General features: G+C 33.1%; 1 protein-coding gene across 1 annotated transcript in view; it reads right to left on the bottom strand.

Moving 5' to 3' along the window:
* Nucleotides 1-8,322: 8,322 nt before the first annotated feature.
* Nucleotides 8,323-22,923, bottom strand: part of Naf1 (nuclear assembly factor 1 ribonucleoprotein) — a 38,396-nt gene continuing 23,795 nt past the window's right edge. The window contains exons 6-8 of the mRNA XM_046447827.2: nucleotides 20,019-20,070; nucleotides 17,025-17,127; nucleotides 8,323-12,989 (exon numbers count right to left, since the gene is read on the bottom strand). Of these exons, the coding sequence (XP_046303783.1) occupies nucleotides 12,547-12,989; nucleotides 17,025-17,127; nucleotides 20,019-20,070 (598 nt within the window). The 3' untranslated portion in view covers nucleotides 8,323-12,546. The remainder of the gene's footprint in view (nucleotides 12,990-17,024; nucleotides 17,128-20,018; nucleotides 20,071-22,923) is intronic.

Below are 22,923 nucleotides of genomic sequence, written 5' to 3'. Positions count from 1 at the left end.
CTGGACATGACTCTTGCTGGATGTATACCTACTCCTTGTTTTTTCCAAGTGTCTTATTGAGTATATTCTACTTATAAAGTTGAGAAATTGATTTGATGTTTAACAAAGAGATGAGTATTGGTCAAGTGAGGAAGAAAGGAATATCAGGGGAGAAAAGGTAGATAAGTTTGCAGAGACTCGGTAGATTTCTGAGTTTGAAGTCTGGAAGAGATCTGTGCACAGAAAATACAGTTAGTCAAACACAAACCCCTACAGCAACTCTTGCATTAAAAGGCAGGGAAAGGAGACGAGAAGTCGAGTCGCCTCACTGCATAATTCCGGGGCCACCATCTGTACTTTTGTGTAGGTCAGTGGCATCTCTTGGAATTGTGCCATTGGTAGCCCATCTGAGAAAGAGCAATCAGTGAAAACGAAGAAAAAAAACAAAAGACAATTCGATATAATAGAAACCAAGTGGGGAAAAAATGCAGAAATTAGAAAATTTTATCAACCATGCAAAATACTGAGTGTGATGAAGACTGCGTTCAGATCACCACAGTTGATTTGCAAGTCACTGATGACATTGATGAGAGCAGTATCCGTCAATCAGAGGGGGAAAAGGATGGGTGAGAATAAGCTAAAGAGAAAATGGTAGAGGAGGAAGTAGAGACAGAGTACAAATATTGTGAAAGTAAGCGTTTTTTTGTTGTTTTTTTTTTCCCAAAAGAAAGCTGAGAAACAAGGCAGTAGCTGGTGAAGTGGTCCCAGAAAATGATTAAAAAATTACTAGAGAAATGTTCCAATAATGGAAAATGATGATGTAGAAAGGAAGAAGGGAAAATTGCTAGAGTGATTCATATTAAACCAACTTTGAATTCCTGAAATAAACCCTACTTTTGGCAATGTTGTTTCACCTTTCCTTAAATATTTGCTGGATTTGTATTGTTAATTCACTTCCTGAGGAGTATTTTTGTATCTATATTTGCAAGTGAGATCTTCCTGTAGTTTTTCTGTTTTGTAATTTCCTCGTCAGATCCTCGTCAGATTCGGGTATCATGTTTATTCATATCAGCCTGAGAAATAAGTGACCTTGTTTTTTCTTTGCCATTTTATAGAAAGGTTTGTATGAAACTGCATATTTCTTCCTAAAATATTTAATAGAATTCACTGGTAAAGCTACCTAAGCCTGGGGTATTCTCTGTTGATTTTTTTTTTCCCATTTGATTTCTATTTAATAGTTAAGGGTCTTCTCTGTTATTTCTTTTTTTCTTGTGTCAATTTTCATGTTTATTTTTCTAGAAAAGACTTTTAAGTTGGCATGAAATCATTTGTAACATCCTCTTTGTTCCATATACATAGCATTATGCTTATTTTAATTACAAGAAAATATTTATCAAGTAGTTTTCCTTTATAATATCATCATAATATATAGTAAAAAGTAGAATTTCTAGGACCAAAGGTATGAAAAACTATACATTTTGCTGTTACTCTCCATAAAACTTAACACTAATAGTAGTGGAAAACAATGATAATTTTTGTAATTTCTGCCATACAAATGATATTTGTCTTTTTTTGGCCAATTTAACATATTGAAAACTACTTAATTTCAATAGCATTTAAACATTTATTTGGAAGGCTAAGCATTTTTTGAAAATTTTTAGTTTGCCTACATTTTGGTGAATTGACTGACACATCCTATGGGTTTCATTTGATTTACATGCTTAAACACATAAAATTGTTTTTTCATTTGTTCTTTTTAAGATATACATGACTGGTGTATTTTGACATATTATACATACATGGCGTATAACTTACTCTAATTAGGATCCCATGTTTGTGACTGATTATAAATGATGTGGTTTCACAGGTTGTGTATTCATATATGAACATATGAAAGCTATGTCTGATATGTTCTTTTTCCTATTCCCATCCTCCGCCCTTCCCTTTATTCTCTTTTGTCTAATTTGATGAACTTCTATTCTCTGCACCCTTATTGTGTGTTATCATCCACATATTAGAGAGAACATTCAGCTTTTGTTTTTTGTGGATTGGCTTACTTCACTTAGCATGATAATCTCTAGTTCCATCCATTTACTGGAAAATGCCATAATTTCATTCTTCTTCGTGGCTGAATAATATTGCATTGTCCATATATGCTACATTTTCTTTATCTATTCATCTACTGAAAGGCACCTAGGTTGGTTCCAAAGCTTAGTTATGGTGAATTAACTGCTCAAAACATTGCTGTGGGTGAGTCACTGTAGTATGCTGATTTTAACTCCTTTGGATATGCATGGAGCAGTGGGATAACTGAGTCAAATGGTGGCTCCATTCCAAGTGTTCTGAGGAATCTCCATACTGCTTTCCAGAGTTTTTGTACCAATTTTCAGTCCCACCAGCAATGTATGAGTGAATATTTCCCCTGCATCCCCGCCAACATTTATTGTTACTTATATTCTTGATAACTGCCATTCTGACTGGAGTGAGATGAAATCTCAGGGTGGTTTTAATTTGCATTTCTCTAATTGCTAGAGATTTTGAACATTTTTTCATATATTTGTTGACCATTTGTATCTCTTCTTCTGTGAACTGCCTTGAACAGGTAAAAATCTGAAAAAAGGAAAAATGTCAAGTTCTTCAAATATGGCCACTGACCAAATAATGTTATTAATAGTGTGTAATATTCATTCTTATTTAAAACACTTAAGTTGTACATTTTAAAATATGCATGAGTACAACAAAATTTTGCCATTGACTATTTTACATAACTCTTCCCTATCAACTTATTTGTAGAGATCTAATTGTATGAATATTTTTAAAGCAAAACAAAACACTACATGTAAATGTTTACTAAATCACAAGTAAAAATTGTTATCATATCAAATTGCCTCTTAAAGCAAAAATAGACAAAATGAAGATGCAATAGATGCATACTACTGTTTTTGCTGAAAAAATTCAAATAAATTCCTTAGAAGTCTAAGTTTTTGCTGAAAATTTTCAAAACAGATTCCTACAATAATTCAACACACCAACAACTACATCGTTAACAGTATGTGACTAATACTGGCATTTGATCATTAACAACCTGTACAGGAATTTGAAAAATAATTTATAATTTTTTATTAATTACATCTATTTTTAAAACCAGTAATTTACAAATTATTTTAAAAACCATTGTTTCCAACTAATTAATGGGTACCAGAACACGAAATTTTAACTCAATGGAGCATATAAGAATGAAACACTTAATGATGAAATTAAACACTCAATGATGAAACTGCTATCACAGGGATCTTATTATGGAATTTTGAGAGCAACAGGTAAAAACTGTAAGTGGATAAATAGAAAACTGTACTACTGAATTGGCCTTGAACTATTTAGTGTGTGATCTACACTAAGGCATGTAGGTATTGAATATGTCTCATAGAATTTCTTAACACTAGTGACTCTTTTTAATATATATTTAATAATTTTTATTTTACTAATCTTTTTGGTAACAGTTCTTTTTCTATTACTCAATTCAAACTTTTCAAAAATTTTGTAACTGATCATTGTCTTGTGAGGCAAATGCTGGTTAGGAGCTCAGATCCCAGAGTCCAACAACTCTGTGTTCAAAATCATTTCATCAATTACTAGCTGTAAAAAATGGAGCAAGATTTCTTTATCCTTCTCTGTAAAATGGTGATAGCTATTTCCTATCTGACAAATTGCTATTTAGGCTAAAATATTTAAAAATGCAAAATACATCCCCTTTTCCTGAACTGACAACTACCATAAGCCTACCATAAACCTACTCAAACCTGAGTCATTTCACATCTTTCTTTCTTTTCTTCCTCTTACCTACCATTGTAAATCCTGTCAACTGCTGTTCCTTAACTCCCATCATCCACACTCAGTTCCCCATCTTAACCACTCATACATCCTCATCATCACCCCCCTGTCCTACTTTAATAATTTCCAAATTTGCCTTCCTCCACCTTTGCCCCTCTAATTCATTCTCCAGGAGAGTAACATTTTCAAAATATAAAATAAAACATGTCAGTAAAAAAAAAAAAAAAAAAACAAACAAAAAAGAAAAACTTAAACAAAATTAAAAAAAAAAACATTTGAAATAAGAAAAAGTACATAAGTGGTGCTATGCTTGTGGCTCAGTGGTAGAGCACTTGCCTAGCACGTGTGAGGCACTGGGTTTGATCCTCAGTACCACATATAAATTAATAAAATACAGATCCCTTTATAATTAAAAAGTATTTTTTTTAAAAAAAAAAGTACATAAGTAATGAGATTCTCAAACCTGTATCTCTACCAATTGTGAAAATTACAATGTAGTCGGATATAATTATGTTGACTCAAGTATCATGGATGACGTTCTCAATTGCATAATTTTCCAAAATGATGATCAGCACTTGGTAAAGTTCCAGACATTAACAGGGCAATTATTAATTGGGTTATTACATTGTTAGAAAAAATTAATGTATATTTAAACTGAAAAATCATCTGTTTACATATAAAATTAAGTCAAATTTAAATTCAGATAATTGTAAATAAATTTTTATCTACATGAGTATACAGCATGATAGTATATGTGCAAGGATAATTCCTTATTGTACAGAAATGTCCCTTCATTGTAGGATATGAAATGCCAACAACATTTTCATCATTTTAATTAAAAAATACCCTCCTTTGAAGTAAAAAAAAAAAAAAGCATGTCAGTAAACAGTGTGGGACCTTGTGGATAGGGTCCTCCACTACTTCTAGAACATAATACACTCCGTAGTAAAGTCCCTAAAGAGGTCATCTGACTTTCAGTACCTTTCCAGTTTCAGGGACTGTTTTCTTCCATTCCATCTCCAAACCCCCTTCAGTCATACTTAACTGTCTGCTGGTTTCAAAACTTACTGAGCCATTTCACAGTTCCACACCTGTCTTCAAGTTTATCTCAAAATTTTCTGTAATTCAGCCCAAGACATGTTCTTTGTGAATTATTTCCCTACCTTCTTTGTCTTCTCCTCTCTACCGAAGGCAGGATTGACTTCTCTCACTTCTGTTCCCACTGTACCCTAGACAAATGTATGTCTGTATGGTAGCACCTGACATCTTTGTGTGTGTATTCCGTGATGTTGAACTCTAAGGACTGTATCATCTTTAACAAAGAGTCTGGTAGCCATATCTTGGAATCATCTAAAATCTGACTTCTTAAGAAATTTTATTATCCTGGGAAAAGCCATTAATACTACTGTTCTAAAATGCTGATTTCAAAATCAGAGTTGAAAAGGTCCTCCTACAACCTCTCCAGGAGGTCATCATATTAAATGGAATAAGCCAGGCACAGAAAGACAAATAGTGCATGATATTACTCAAGTGTGCAATATAAAAAATGTTCATCTCATAGAAGTTGAGAGTGCAATGGTGGTCACCAGGGCCTGAGGAGAGTAGAAGATGAAGTGGGGAAAGGCTGATCAGTGGGTGCTAAGCTACAGTGAAATAGTGTGAAGAAGCTCTGGTGTGAAGCATTGCAGAGTCGGGTGACTATAGATAACAATCATGTACTTCGTATTTCAAAAAGCTAGTAGAAAGAATTCTGATATTTTTATTATAAAAATGATAAATGTTTCAGGAGATATATTTAATCTGATTTAAATATTACACAAAGCATACATATATTGAAACATCACATGGTACCCCATAAGCATGAACAATTTTTTATATTTTTGTGTCGGTCAAAAAACGCATTTTTAAAAATAAAGTTAAAAAAATTCTGCCAATATACATTCTACTGTCATGTATAACTAAAAATATTGTTTTAAAAAAAGTACATCTATTTTCTACTGATCATTCTAAGTCATTTTTGAGAAACAAATGACCTGGATTTCTGTTGTAAAATAAGATTATGATACCCTTGAAATACTTTCAAGTCATTAACTGGAAAGACTTGTCACCAATGCTTGCAGCAACCATATGATATCAGTAGACATAAACCATTCTTCGTAGGCTCAAGAGGCTGAGGCATGAAGATCTGAAGTTCAAAGCCAGCCTCAGCAACAACCAGATACTAAACAACTCAGTGAGACCCAGTCTCTAAATAAAATACAAAATAGGGGTGGGGAGGTGGCTCAGTGATTGAGTGCCCCTGAGTTCAATCCCCCCCCAAGAAAAAAAAAGAAACCCCCAAAATTGGCAAATTAGTATCTAGAAACAAGGTTTCAATGACTGTGTTTCTGATCATAGATATGATTGATAGTGCTAGCCCATGAGAGAATACTCTTAATAAGGAAGACCAACATAAAGCAACCAATTATAATCAAGTGTTAGGACAAAGATTGGAAGGAGAACACTTTATGAGAACTATCTTCTGTTCTTATATCACATGCTGCATTCAGATAGAAATGAAGACTTTTTAAATGAGCTTTTGCAACAGGCACAGGTGCTTGTCCACACTGGGAATAACCATTGACAGAGCTACATGTAAAAGTATCTGGAGATGTTGTCTAGAACGTTAGATAAATTAATAAAAGTATTAACTAGCGTGATTGAATCCACTTTTTTTGTAAGGGCTATCTATCACTTTTGCTTTTCTATATAACTAACAAACATAATTTATGCAACTGTGGGAGTTGTATCTGCCAGGGCTGTACCCAAGGACAGGAAAGGGAGAACAGGGCTAGCCAGTTAGGCTGAAGGGCCTGATGGCATTCTGGTCTTGCCTACATTTCTCTTCTAAAACCTTTTCTGAATTATTTTCTGCATTTCACTACCTTTTTTCTTTTTAGTATCTGCAGAATGTCCTTAGATTTTGTGAACTTGTTGAAATTTCATTTTTGTCACAATATGGCTAGAATAAGTTCTGGAAAATGGAAACAATTCAATTTATTAAGCTGAAGTTAGTGCCTCTTTCTTTTAGTGTAAGAATTTCTCTTCTACGGTCTGAACCTTAAATTTCCTTTCGGGCAGAAAAGGTATGCTAGAGATTGTCTAGATGTCTAAGACCACTAATTATTTATCCTACTTATGGCTACCATCATTTGGAAGTTTTTCCTACAAAGCTATTGGAAACCTAACATTGTTTAGGCCAAGTTCTTTGAAGGCGTTCACACATAGGTTCTTACAGTTATGAAAATTCTACAAGAAATTGAAAAGACGTATTTATAGAATGAAATTTTGGTTTAACAACTTCATGTTTCCCAAACTGTGGTTTGTAGACATATTCTTGTGTGTCCATAATAATCATTAAGAAAAAAGATGTGTATCATCAAATTGGGAATATTTATATATGGTACCCCTGCTCCAAAAGGGGGAAACCTTGAGAGGGACCCTCTGTGCGTTTCAGCCCTTTTCTTTCTCTCCCTTCTGATATTACTGGAGACAAAATGAAAGCCAGACCCTCTCTGCCAGAAAAAAATGTGTATCTCACAGATTCGGGAACCAAAAACTTCAGGCATGGAACCACAGACGTCACACTAAAGGACACAGGTTTCCCAATCTAAAACAAAAGACTGAGTATTTCTTCTGGGCCCGTGAGCCAATAATCGTCTTCTCAGCAAGATGAGGTATGTCTGAGATATGTATGCTACCATGAATTTCAGCCTGCTCCCCTCTATGAAAGCATTTCCCCAAGTGTGAGCTGTGGAATTATGGTACAGGAAGATATTCCATTTGGAAAGTAATATATCATAGTCTACACATTAGATTAAGCCATATAAAATAGTCCTTAATTCAAAAAAACAATATTCAAAAGTATTAATTAAAGTAATGCCTAAAACTATTTTCTTCTCCCCTTAAACACTTTTCTGCCCATAATCGGATGAACAGATCTGAACTTATATTGTTGGCAACAAATATAGCAGCAATTACAGTCAAAAAACCAAACTGTTGAAGAAAATTAATCGTTTACTTTGAATGAATCAGACACTACAACAGCTTCCATAATTATGTCTGACAGTACCAAATCATGTCTGAGATAAAACACTGCATGACACATAATCAAACAAATAATTTGCAAGAGTCATGGGAGGGGAGAGAACAAATGATCCCCAGCACTCTTGTACGTCATGGGAGCACATGACAAAGGGTGTTAAAGAGGTACAATAGGCTACTGGTACCGAGACCATTTTAGACCATCTTATCACTGGAATACTACAGAACACCATCGTCTATTTATCACATAGTAAGGATTCTATGCTGATAGGATTTGTTTGTATTTGTTCTATTTTATTATTATTTGACTAACATCCTCTGTTAGAAACAATATTTAGCCCATCTAGCCTCAATATAGAAAGCTTTTACCACATGAACAAAATCAACTTGTTCTGTTTGAAGGACAGAGTAATTTGATTAACTACAAAGTACTATAATGCAAAGTTTATTCCCATTTCATCAATCTAATATAAGCAGAAATGAAATGTAGTCAACAAGTAAAATATGCACAACAACCAGGCTTTTTTATACTAGACTTCAAATGTGTGTACATACAGATAGATATCATACATATAATGGTATACATATAATTTCGCAGAATATCCAGAGCATTCAACATTTTTCTTCATTGTCGATTTTTATTAAGTGTTTTACCATTTGATAAACAAATTTATACCTCATTTCCAGGATACTAAGTAATTGTACATGTCTAACCCAGTAATAACAATTTAGGTACCTAGTGCACAAGATCAAAAATAAGATGTCGTTGCTGGTAGTAGCTCAAAACAAGTACTTTGGTCCAATAGATAACATTATGAAAATGTTTTCAACTTTAATTTCAACTACAGTACAGAAAATGTTTTGTTTTTTTCTAGAACATAATTCATATAATCCATATCCATAAGATATTTTTGACATTCATGATGTATTTTTCATATCCTAATTTGCATCCATATACATTCCAGATCAGACTAGGTGAAGAGTGAAAACAGACAGTAGAATATTTGCAATTTATCTGAAGAACACAAATGTGTAGGTTTTTTTTTTACACTGAATATGTAAAATTATGAATAACGCAGCATTATCTGACAAGAATTCTCACAAATAACTACTTTTAAATTTCCCAGCTTGCATTCTACCAAATTATTTTTCATATTTAGACCTCACAGCTTATCAACACTGACAAATATGCAATGTCAAAATAAATCTTTTATAAACACATTGTATGAACACATAAATAATTCTATAAAATATTAATTTATCTTTTTGCCTCTTATTTAAAGTCTGTAATACTATATGAACTTACTTTCCCTATACTTATGGAAGCATATGACTACAGATTTTTGAAAAATTCTAAAAACCCTGAGTACATAAGGATAGTGTCCTAAGTAAACAATCTTCTCAAGCCTTCCTTAGGTGCATTAGATTAACAGATTAGGAAAGAGTGAAAAGTAGACATGCTTTTTAAGGATTTTTTTCTCTTTTGCTCATATTCCCTGACTTGAAGCATCCAGTTGAGAGGGACTGCCATTTCTGTAACAGAAGCCAATAAAGGGAAATTGTGTAAAAGAACTAAAGACATTAAAATTAGTCTTAAAATTTGTCTTAAATTTATAAATTGATAAAATCAAATAGAAATTCCAGCCATTATTATTGAAAGGAAATAAATAAAAATGACATTATGTCTGAGATGCTCCCTCAACAGTATCATTGCCATTTTAAGAAATCCTCCTTAAACATGCTAACATTTTTAGTGCCTGAAGATTTTAATATCACCTCTTTATAATTATTACATACCTTAAAATTCCAGTGAATTGGAACTCAGAATTCTACTCATTTCTTGCTCACCAAAATGACATTAGTTTTTTAAAATATATGTCTTCACCAGCTCTAACCAAGCTACAGAAAGTAGGACAGGAAGAAGTAGGTGTGTGTGTAGAGGGTAAAAATCACAACGTGGATGGGAAAAGTGAGAGAATGAGAAAACGAGCTATACTCCTCATTGCCCCCAAACAAGACTTCCATACAGACAACCTGCTGGGGCTTATGATTCACCTCACTCCCATGTCCCTTTAGTATTGATAACTTATGGTTATCACTACACAGACACATGGCAATTTGACACAACCACACAAAATATTGCTTTTATAAAATGTACTGTTGTGGTTTACATGTTTGTCCCCTCCAAAGCTCACATTGAAATTGCCATTATGGGAATGTTAAGAGGTGGGACTTTTAAGAGTTCTTAGCCTAAGAGGGTGTGCTCCACTTTCTGAATAAGATTGATGATGTTATAGATCAGCTTGTTTCTGCCACATGCTTATGTAGCAGTAAAACCCTGGCTAGTTGTGAGCACCTTGATATGTTTCCCAGGCTCTGTAAATGTGAGCCAATACACTCCAGCTCATTGTAAATTACCCAATCTGGGGTATTCGGTTACAGCAGCACAGAATGAAGTAAGATATGTCCTGTGGCTAAGTTCTAAAACTCCCTTACTATTTCTAGTAAGTTACTATGGGCCCATCTTTTCTAGAAAAGAAAGGAAGGGAAGAAATAGTTATTCTTCTTAATTAAAAAAAAAAAAAATTAGCTTAGGCAGCCATTTTACAATTGGAGTCTTCATGCTGCTCTAACAAAATCCAAACTCTGGGTAGTTTATAAGCAATAGAAATTCAGTTTTCAGTTCTGGAGGCAGGGAGGCCAACATGAAGATATCAGCCTCTTTGGTGTCTGGTGAGGCCTGCTCTGCTTCCAAGGTGGTGTCTCGTTGCCCCATCCTTGCCAGGGAAGAACATGGGGTCCTCACACAGTGGGAGAAATGGAAGAGCACAAGAGAACTAAGGCAGCCCTCAATCCTCCAGCCTTTTGTAAGGCACTATTCCACTAATGAATGAAGCCTTCATGATACAATCGCATCCCCAAAGGTCTCATCTCTTAACACTGCTACGATGGGCATTAAGCTTAAACACATGCATTTTGGGAGGAAAACAATAAAATCATAGTAGTTGGATTCCTCTTTTTAAACTCCAAAGACAAATGTAGTTGACAAAAGAGGACCAAGGATACAAATCCCCCCACCCACTGTGGTTTAACTTCTTTTTTTTTTTTGCTGCCATAAACCCCACATCTCTACTACTAGCCAAACAGAACTCAATGAAGTTCCAGAATGAATGGGCACGAAGTTGAAGAAATTTAATTTATCCTGAAATATTTGCAGACTAACAACAAATTCAGGAGATAAAGTATAAGAATGTTATCTTTAACAAACTATTCAGGTATTTCTAGGCACCTCAAAGTTGCAAAAGCCCTGAATCAACTACAGGAAGAAAGGCATATTGGGCCTAAGTGGCTAAAGGTACCAAACTAAATGAAAACATGGGTTAATCTCATTTATTTCTATAACCAGACATTATCTACCAACCAGAAAAAGGCAAGGTCATAAATTAAAAAGCGAACTTCTAAAGAGAAGCTGCAAAAACATTTTAAGAAGGAAAAATGAGGAAAATACAAATAGGATCAAGTCCAAGTATACCAAGGTGGCACTTCTCAACTTGTGTACTAAAAAATCCTGCAGAGTGAGAGGTGGGATAAGTGGCTTTCAGATCACTCCCATGTGCCACACAAATATATACACATATTTTCTAAGTATGTTAAGGAATGAAAATACTGTGAAGTATCAATTTAATGAAAGTGCTAGCCTGAGGGAAAAAACCTAGGTTCAACTTCTTGCTATCTCAGTAGCTAAATGACCTTAAATTACTGAGCCTTTTGAAACCCTTAGTAAAGCTCATTTATTAAATGAGAAATAGTTTAGACTAATTTAGCTCTAAAATTCCATCATTTCCCATACATATACACTTGATGTAAAGTAACAGCCACACTTATTTAATTAAAAACTCTCAACTCCTTCAGTCATTCAATAAATATTTATCAAGCACCTAATCTGTGCCAGGTATGTGAAAATCTGGGAAAACATGGAAGACATAATTCCTAAATACGTCTTAATGTGAAAGTGGTTAAATAGTAAATGCTTCTAAATAGAAATCTGCATGTATAATGAAAGCTTACCTATACATAATTAATAAATATTAACTTTAGTTATAGTCAGAGCTTCTGCCAGGATGATTTTCCTCCTCTATATACTCAATTGCTTTTAAAAAATTATTTATGTAAACAATTACTGCTAAACTGCATTTAAAATCAAAATCAATTCCAAAAGTATAAGTTTATAAAAATAGTTTATTTTTAAAGACTCTCAATAGGACTTCAACATCTTATTTTCAGATTACACCAAAAAAGGCAACTGAATGTTCAGTATATTTTAATTCATGATGGAATCTGTTCCATATCGAAGACTATATATATATATATATATATATATATATATATATATAGTCTATTAGGTGGGGGAAAGCATGATTCAAAGTTTTAATTAAATATTACATAATTGGATTTCACCCCAAATATTTAAGCTGAAATTTTCAAATGAATACAATTTCACAAGTTACAAATATATATATCAACTTACAACTGAAACATTTAGTATTTTTACAGTGTTTTTAAAAATCTAGTTCCATAATCACTTTCTTTTCCTTAAAAAAAAATCCTTAGCATATGAGAAGTTTACATTTCGCTGGAAATGCATACATGCACCTAATAGTAAGATCCAAAATGAGAAGAATTACTATCTCCAGGAGTGGGTGGAGGAGGTAGTGGTGGAGGAGGGGGAGGCGGGGGCAAGGAGTATGGTAAGTTAAGCATTGGATGAGGTGCCATGTTAGGTGCAGCCCAACCCATGTTTATAGATGGAGGTGGTGGAGGAAGTGGAAAGTTATGCATGTCAAACACAGGCGGAGGAAAGGGGTATTGTGGCATAATAGGATTATCTTGTCTTTGAGGTGGAAATCCCAAAGTTTCTTGAGATACCATATGTTCTGAATTATAAAACTGCTGAGCTGGAGGCCTGCTGTGGCAAGATCGAGGGTATCTACCCCTAGAAAATCCTCGTGTGAATTCCCTGTTGCGATATCCTTTTGAATGTTCTGAAGAAGGACTATAAGCATTCCAATTCTGATGAACTTCAGCAAAATCTTCACCTTTGAGTGGGGAAAAAAAATATATACATAAAACCAAAATTAAAATACCAAAAAGCACTGTTCGAAATTTTAATAATGCCTTTTTTTAAATTACCAAAATATGGCAGTTAAAACAATGTTAAATTTGAAGTTGTCAATTTTAAATAAATTGAAAAAGTAAAACTTAAAGCCCAAGGATTGCAACAAAGCAAGATAGAAAACACTGAAGACAGTGACTCCAGCCAAACACCACAGAAACATCCACAGCACCATCCCACTTACACTCTCAAAGGTGAGCAGACAGCCCAGACTTCTACCTTGACCACCTGTAATGAAACACCCAATCATCCTGCCAGGACAGTGTCAGGGTCAGAGTGAGCATGGCCCTAGTAACAAAACCTCCTCAGAGTGATGGTGGAGAGCACACAGAGCCAAAACTTCCACCTCCACCAGCAGCAGCACTGTGTTCTTCCCTTTGTGCAATGAGGTGGTGTAGGAGAAGACTCAGCAGAGTCAGGACATTCACTCAGCCCAGTGGGAAAAGGTTATCCTTTACTGATGTCAGTGACAACATAACTCCTACTCCTACCAGGCACTGGAGAAGATCTAGTGGGGTGTCAGAACTTCACCCCTGTCTTACAGTAATGAGGCACCCCTTTCTACTTGAGTGTCAACAAAGGCTAAGAGGAAAACCTAGGCTCTGCTCTACTTCCTTTCCCTACTAGAACAGTATCTGAAAAACAGACAAATGTGAGCTAAATCATACGATTTACATAAGATCCAAGTCTCATAAATACCCAGTATACCCAAGCTTTAATAAAACATTATTAACTCACCATAAAAAAAAGGAAAATTTCAAACTCAAGAAAAAAGGAAAAACCAGCCAGAGCAAAACAAAGATATTAGAATTAAGAAAGATAATGCCTTCACAGAAATGCTTCAGCAAGAAATGTTATGCACACCTTTAAAAAATGAAAATAAGAAAATCTCAGATAAAAAATAGAATAGAAATTTTAGATATGAACATTATAATAATCAAAATAAATAAAAGTGAACAACATTGAAGGAGAAGAACAATACTATAGGATTAACACTACCCAACTTCAAGAGTTACTATGAAACTACAATAGACACAACAATGTGCTTTGGAGAAAGAACAAACAGATCAATGAGACAAAAGAGAGAGCCCAGAAATAGACCTATACAAATATTTAAAGTATATAAATTTACATACTCAGCTAATATTTGACAAAAGGTACTTTAATGGCACAAAGGCGATTTTCAACAAATGGTGTTGAAACAACTAGACATCTGTGAATGAAATAGAATCTGTGAAAGAAAGAAAAGACAGAAACCTTAACCCTTCATAAGATTTAATTCAACATGTATCACAGACCTAAATGTAAAAAATCACTGATAAGCTGAATTTCATTACAATTAAATTTTTCTGCTCTCTGAAAGACAATATCAAGAAAATGATGTTAAAAAAACAACTTATAGACACAGATGATTTTAAGAAAACTATTATTAAAAATAGACAAAGAATTCTTACAACTCAACAATAAGAATCTGATTAAAAAATAGGCAAAAGACCTTAACAGACACCAGACACCTAACCAAAGAAGACATATAGTTGGCAAATAAACATATGAAAAGACGCTGTTATACATCAACAGAGAAGTGCAAATTAAAACAATGAGATACCACTACACACTTATTAGAATTGTCAAAATCCACAGCACTGAGAACATCAAATGTTGGCAAGGTTATGGAGTAACAGGAACTCCTATCCACTGCTGACAGGAAAGCAAAATGGTACAGTCACTATGGAAGACAGTTTGTAAGTTTTTCTCCTAACTAAGCTTACTTTTGACATATGGTACAGCAATCTTGTTTCTTGGTATTTACTCAAATTAGTTGAAAACATATCCATCCACACACAAACAACAAAAAAAACTTGCACATGAATGTGTCTTTATTCACAAATCAATTTTATAATGAACCTAATACTGATATGTAAAAAAAAGAAAGTCTTAAAAAATTGATGGATGAGTTCAAAAACAGAATACAGGAAACAAGGAAATGTCAGAGAACTTGAAGATAGAAAAGTGGGAAATACTCAAGAAAATCAACTGGAAAAACGTATTAGGGTTGTGTTCTGAAAACTACAAAATTCTAATGAAAAGAAATCAAACACCATCTAAATAAACAAAACTGTGTACCATGTTCATGGAATGTCAGCGGAGCTTGGATGACAATTCTTTCAAAATTAATCAATACCTTTACTGCAATTGCTATCACAATTCCAGCAAGATTTTTTGTATATACAGAGAAGATTATTTTAAAATTTGTAAGGATAGGCAAATGACCTAGAATAGCTAAAAATTATTTTAAAAAAGAGAAAGAAAGTAGGAGGTGTCACTTTGCCAATTTCAAGACTTAGTATTAAGTACAATAATAAAGACTGTGGTATAGATACATAACAATGGAACAGAACAGAGAAGCCAGAAACAGATCAACACAATATAGCCAAATAATTTCTGATGAACCTCAAAAGGAATTCACTGGAGTAATCATAGCTTTTCAACAAATAGTGAAGAAACAATTTGACATCTATAAGCAAAAGAATCAACATCAATCAAATCACTTATCCTATTCAAAATTTAACTCAAAATGGATCATGAATATAAAATGTGAAGCAGAAGACTACAAAACTTTAGAGAAAAAAAGAAAAAAATCTTTACTATGATTAGGCAGGAAGTTATTAGACTTCATAAAATGAAAGCTGATAAATTTGGCTTTCATAAAACTAAAAACTTTTGTTCTGTAAAAGACCCTTTTAAGAGGATGAAATGACAAGCTACAAACTGAAAAAATATATATATAAAGTACATATTTGCCCAAGGACTCAAATACAAAAATTTATTTTTAAAAACTTCAAATAATTCAAAAGGAAAATAACAGAAATACAATTAGAAAATAGAGAAAAACATGAATTAACATTACCACCAAAGAGGGTAAATAGTTAAAAATGACCACATGAAAAGATGGTCAATGTTATTAGCCATTAGGAAAGTGCAAATTAAAACCACAATTAAAGATCACTTACACCTAAAATTAAAAATGACAACACTAAATGTTGGTGAGAATGCAGAGAAGCTGAGTCACCAGTGTTACTACTGATGACAATATAAAATAGTACCACCAAACAAAAAAAAAAAGGGCATGACAGTTTATGAAACTAAGCATGTAATGCAACTATCATATAACTTAGCAATTACATTTTTGTGTATATGACCCAGAAGAATGGAAATTTATTTTCACACAAAAATCTATATACAAATATTTATAGCAGCTTTGTCCAAATGAACAAAAAATGCAAACAACTCAGATATCCTCTAATAGATGAATGTTTAAACAACCTGTGGTGTAGTCCCAACATGGAATAGTACTCTTCAATGAAAAGGAAAAATCTATTAAGTGTATCTATAATAATAAATATAACAACCTGGGTGGATGCCAAGAAAATTACAGTCACTGGCAAAATCAAATCCCTAATTTTAACATGCTATATAGCTCCATTTATATAACATTCTTCACATGACACTGTATTTTAGAGAAATGAATAACAGATAAGTGGTATGAGCTGAGGAAGCAAGATAGCAGGAAATGGATATGACTATAAAAAGGAAACCTAGGGAGCTTGCTGGTGATGGAAATGTTATGTATGTTGACTGCATGAATGTCAAAAATCCTGGCTGTGATATTGTACTACCAAATTTTACAAGATGTCACAACTGGAGGAAACTGGGTAAAAGGTATGCAGCATGTCTCCTATTATTTCTTATATCACAAAAAGTTTAATTTTAAAAAGCTATCACTAACTATTCTCTTGTGACTCTCACCCACCCATATCCCATGTTGCACGATTTCTCCAATAGTTCCTGGATGCCAGAAAGTAACACAGAACATAGAAATGTCTTTCAGCTTTATTACTGATAAACCTATATAGATCTAAATGAATGTAAATAAAGACTACATATTATATTCACTCACCTGGCTCATTAAATTCAGATTTGAGTTTTTTCCGGCCTTGAATCTGAGATTTTTTTCTCTGTTTGGCTTCTTTTTCTTTTTCATCATCACTGAAGTCTAAGGCCTTGCAGATGAAAGTAGATTTACATCACACAGATTTGTCAATTCATACTTAGAGACTTAGAACAAACCTGCAAGACCTATTATTTACCAACTGACCTTGACAAGTTTCTCCTTTCAGTACTTAATATTTTCCAGTAATATCTCAACTAACTAGAAATCTTAAAATATCAAGTTTCTTTGTTTTTGACAATTGCCTAAAGACTTCATTAATGCAGGCCATTAATCAAGCTGTTAAACCATCAATCAAGGTTTATTAATTCCTAGAAAGTTTTGGGTAGGTAACTTTACATCATCAGGTATGGGCACTGCCTGGCCAGAAGTCTGACCTCCAGCTTACACTTAAGATTGATCATAATGCCAGTTGCCAAAGGATGCCAAAATAATGATTGATTAGTTAAGACTAAGCAAATTTCACACACCATCAGATCCAATATAAAAATAAGACATTGCTTTGTGACTCATTTATTTAAAAACATTACTATAACCATTATATGCCAGTCTCATTCTACACTCTTAACAGGTTTCAGTAAAGCCAATAAATATAAAATAAGACAAAGTAAGGGCATAAAGAATCATAGGGACGTTATGTAGATCCACTCCCACCAGAAGCAGCACTGTGTTCTTTCCCTTCCCTGGCTTTCAAAACCAGACACAGAACTACAGGATCTAAATTCTAAGAGGAAATTATTTCAAATTACTAGTGTAAAATTCACATTTTACGGGGAATTGGAATTCACCATTCTACACCTGTCAGAAAATCAAGATTTATGTCATGATATCTTTAGTTCAGATATATTGTTTTTCTACTACCACTAGAAAACATATTACCTTTCACATGTAGGCGTATGTGCACACTTAAAAGGAAGAAATATAATATATGTAAATGTCTCTGTATGGCATTTTCAGTATGCTCTTGCTGAAATAATATATTTTCCAGATAAAATCCTCCATGAACCACTAAGACCATATACCTACCATTATCATTTTCAAACACATCAACTAAATTTTAGTACCTTCAAATATAAGATACTTTTTTTTTTTATTACTGATCTTAATGTATTAAGATTTTTAAACTCAGGTTGAATCTGGCAACCACCAGACACCAGAAAGTACTGAGATCAGATGGAAGACGTTTATTTCTTTGAAACTATTTAGTCAAATGAGAAAACAAATAAACCAGCAATACAATGAGTAAGTATTATGGGGTTGGATAAAGAGGAAAAAAAGGAAGAAAGCCTTCTTGGTAAAAATAACCCAAGATAAACATCTCATGAGTTAGCTGTGAAAATAAGGGAAAGGAAATCTTCTGGAAGTGGGAATGATATGTGCAGAGGCACTGAAGTATATGGTGTGCAAAAAAAAAGTCAAAAGGATTCTGTAAAGCAAAGTGAAAGCTTCTTATACAGCAAAATCAAAGAGACAAGGTTGGAGAAGTTAATAAGAATATTATTGTGCCATTTTAAATACCCATGCATCATCTCAAAGCAAGAGGGAAGAAATAAAGAATTTTAATTTGAAATAGTTTATTTTAGAGAGATTACGTTGGCAAAATTTTGCTAAGATTTACTTTTCCTTGTTTTCAAATTTGCATTCATTAAACATTTATTCAGTTATAAATTTCATATGTTTATGTTAGAAATGGATATAAAATAAGATGTATTCCTGAGTGATTTTTAGGACCTTAATGCATCTCCAACATTTTCATAGTACATTATTTCTCAAATTTTCTTTTATATGTTAAAGCTTCCTATTTTCAGGGCACATAATTTATTTTAGGCCTCACAAATTCTAATCAACCATCAATATCAGGCAATAATTCGGAACTACAAAATGTCATCAACAAATATTACAAAATCCAATCCCAACACAGTTCATGATCCAGTCTGCCACCTGGAAAAAATAAACATCATGAAGCACGTGGGATTTCATTTTGTCATTAATCTTTTATGAAACCAATTTCATAAACACTTTACATTATCACAATTAGTAACTTCCATGTTTAGTCTGGAAATAATAGGCATGTATTAGAATATCTGAATTTCACAGGAGATATATTTCAAGATCTGATTCAATCTCCAAAACACTTCTGAAACAGAATTTGAGAAATAAAATGCTCTAAACCTACCAGAGAATGTTAAGTGAGTGTACAGAGCATTACATGTGTACATGTTAACTAGAAAACATAATCTCATTTCAATGTGGATAATAAGCTAAGATCCCTCCCTGGTCAAGTGACTCATACCTGTATAAAATTCTCTATGTGGGTATAAAACTACCTCAACAAAATTAGAAGTTAATACACACCATGAGCTTGGCATTGCTTGAGAATATCTAAAATGATTAGCTGAATCTGCAAATACCAAAAATCAATAATACTGAAAAAAATTTTTCAGAACTAAGTACAAGAGAATCTGCTTTAACATCTCCATGGAGAGTTAAACCAAATAATTCTACTAAATAATTAATTCATTTACATATTACCCCCAAATTAATTTCACATCTCTAAACAGACTAGATTATCAACCCATCGTTCCATGCCTTGTTGGAATAGATATAAAAATATAAATCAAGGAGATCTTGTTTCAGAAAGGTAATTATGCTATAAAAAATGGGGAGGTAGGTAAGTCTCTAATGATTTTATATGAAGGGTGCATATTATGAAAAGCTTCACAATAATGTTTTCATGTTCCATTTGAAGAATTTACTAAAACAATTAAAAATTTACTAAAAATAAAAAGTTTAAAAATAAGATAAAATAATGCCTTTACGAGTTACCAACAAAGTTAATACAACAGGAAACACAAGGTAAATGAGGGGATTATTTTTCAAAACTGTATTAGACTTAAGTCATGCCTACTTTATAAAACATTCAGAAAGAAGCTTAATACTTACATCTGGTGGTGGTTCCTGATCATTCTTCCATGATGCATCTGATCCCCTATCCCTGAAAAAAGAATTTTAATAAACAAATTTAAAAAGTACTTATCAAAAATATGCTGTTAACAGTGTTTACATAACATTAATAGTATGGAAAATAAAGAAGATGAGTGCAACTGGCAATTTTGCAATACATAAAAATAGCAAAAAACAAAAGACCATTTATGTGTCCTTTACCTTATTTCAGATGATATGAGAATGTCATAAGAAAACCACAAAATTTGGACCCATTTAAGTATTAGAATTAGGGAATTAAGAAGAGAAACCAAGATTGTGGTGTGCAGATAAACATGGTTTTACTTTTGTGATACCTGAAGTTTGCATAAACTCTGTTCAGGAAATGTTTGTTCAACATCAATTACAAATCAGAAGTCACTCAAGCAGCTACAGATGCAAAGATATGAAGTGTTCCCTTTTCCGGGATTTTACAGATCTGATGCCAGAGCTATTGATATAAATCCTTCTCTCCTCATTCTGACTGTAAGTAGCCCAGACTTATTTCAACAATTATTAAGTGGCCCAGACTTATTTCAACAGGGATTCTCAAAGCACGGAAAGTGAAAGAAAGACTAATTTGGGGAGGATGAGAAGAAACACTGAAAATTCAGAAGGACAGAATAATCAGAGGTGTATGTGGAAGGAGTAAACGGAGCTGAAACTTAATTACTCCTGGTGGAAATGTTTCACATTCTATAAAAACCAAGAAAAGTACATATAATGAATATGATTATAATTTCTTAAACCTCACTTTTAAATCTTACCTTTTTAATCTTATTAATTTCATGACTTCAAGCAATATAGTTATTCAAATGCACTAAAATATTATAAAGTACTGTGACTGGATGTTCTTTCTCATTGCTTTAAACTAGATAATAAGTAAGGGTCTCAGGAATTAATGCCACTAAAATCAATGCACAGATGTCAGTATGGTGGCACAAAATGAACATCAAGTTTGCTTTAAATATTTGACTTGGATCTTTGACATTATATATGATGTATTTTTTTATCAGTTACATAAGGTACTTATTTATTCAATTGTCATTTTACAATCTGTGCATTTAACACAGCTCCAATATTCCTTTTGGAATATATGACATCTCATGACCTGAAATGGCTTAGCCTCGAGTTCAAATATGTAATTGGGAAAAATTCCCCAACTAGTACATCTACCACAGGAAATCAAAAAGCCACTAAAGGAAAAATCAGACAACATTTCTGAAAGCACTTTTAACAGACAGTATATGGAAAGCTAAAATTAAATTAGCCTTGCTAGGCTGGTAAGTTAAGTAGTGCACAGAGTTCCCATGAGAGACACCAGAGTGCACCATCAATGGGGTTTATGCAGGACGATCTAATTCCCAATTCTATAGTTTATTCCTATTTAATAAACATTTTCAGAAAACATTCCAACTACCTGTGTTAAGCTAAAATATTTATTGTTAAAGGCTAAAAATATCGTATAAACACAGCAGCATCTTGATATCCATAGCAGATGGAAATGTTAATTATTTAAAGCATTATTTTAAAACATATTAAAACCTTTATGACTTAATGTCTATTTAATTCATCTTTCCTGCTAGCAGTTATTTAGGGAAATTAACCTTACACAATCTGAAGAGATTGAACAAAATTATCTTTCAGATAATTATGATCTTCTTAAACATGAGTTTAATCAATTAAAGACTAAAAATTTCACCTCTGAAATAACTAAAGAAATTCAGTGACTTAATTTAACTTGGAAGTGGAATAGAGACCTTAAGCTTTGCAGCATAGACTAATACTTTGGAGGAAGACCCAAGGTTACCCACTGACGAAATTTCCTTGAAAAACTACATCTAAAAATACATAGCCTGTATTTCAAATTTCCTATAACAGGAGAGCTAAAACTTAAACAAATCTGTGTCAAAGTGCAAAGTCTTTTTGGATTTAAGACCCCCTCTGCCTCCCTCTTCTGTGGTCTTCTTCCATTCCTAATTTGACTATATTTTTGTAGTTAATTACAGCTTTATTTTTATAGAAAAACCTATCCTATTTGAACTCATATACCATGTTTAGATAAAAAATTAAATTATGGGCTGGGCTTGGTGGCACATGCTGTAATCATAGACACGTAGGGGAAGCTGAGGCAGGAGGATTTCAATTTGACATGGGCCTGGGCAACTTAGTGAGATCTTTTCTCAAAATAAAAATTAAAATAGGCTGGGCACAGTGGGAACCCCCTGAAGTTCAATCCTTAGTACCACCCCCCTTCCAAAAAAAAAGAGAAAGTAAAAGAAGAGATTAAATTATATAATTATCATAGTATGTTCTACTGATTTAAATCAGCTGTACAGCTAACACTTGCCAACACAATACTTGAAAAATAGACAATAAACCAGAAAGAGTACAATTAGGCAGAAATTTTGTGACTCACATACTACAGGGATCATTCTGCATATATAGAGACAAAATGGAGGGCACTAATTTGTTGGAGAGGTCAACCTTTTTATGACAGCTTTACATTCAACTTCTCAGTGACATATTTTAATTGTCTCTCTCCATAAATTTACAAATTATAAGCAATCTAAAATTTAGTCACTTTTTTTCTTGGTGAATATTTTAGTTTTATTAAATAGTTAACTCTATGAATGTAAACCAAACAGAATTTTATTTAAAATCTAAAGGAACATTTTAAAATCAAAATACCAATGTTGAAGTAGTTACATACAGAACATAATGAAAAAAACAATGAACTAGAATTCATAAAATTTACACAATACAAATGTTCTCCCAGTGCATAAAATTTACACGATACAAATGTTCTCCCAGTGGGCTATCATTACATCTGGAACAAAAGATGCAAATGATTTCTACTTATAAA

This window comes from Marmota monax, unplaced genomic scaffold (assembly GCF_021218885.2).
Source record: "Marmota monax isolate L192 unplaced genomic scaffold, Marmota_monax_Labrador192_F-V1.1 WCK01_AAM20220418_F8-fsc00040, whole genome shotgun sequence".
NCBI lineage: Eukaryota > Metazoa > Chordata > Mammalia > Rodentia > Sciuridae > Marmota > Marmota monax.
Note: the sequence above shows the minus strand (reverse complement) of the source record. Positions and strands in the feature narration are given on the sequence as shown.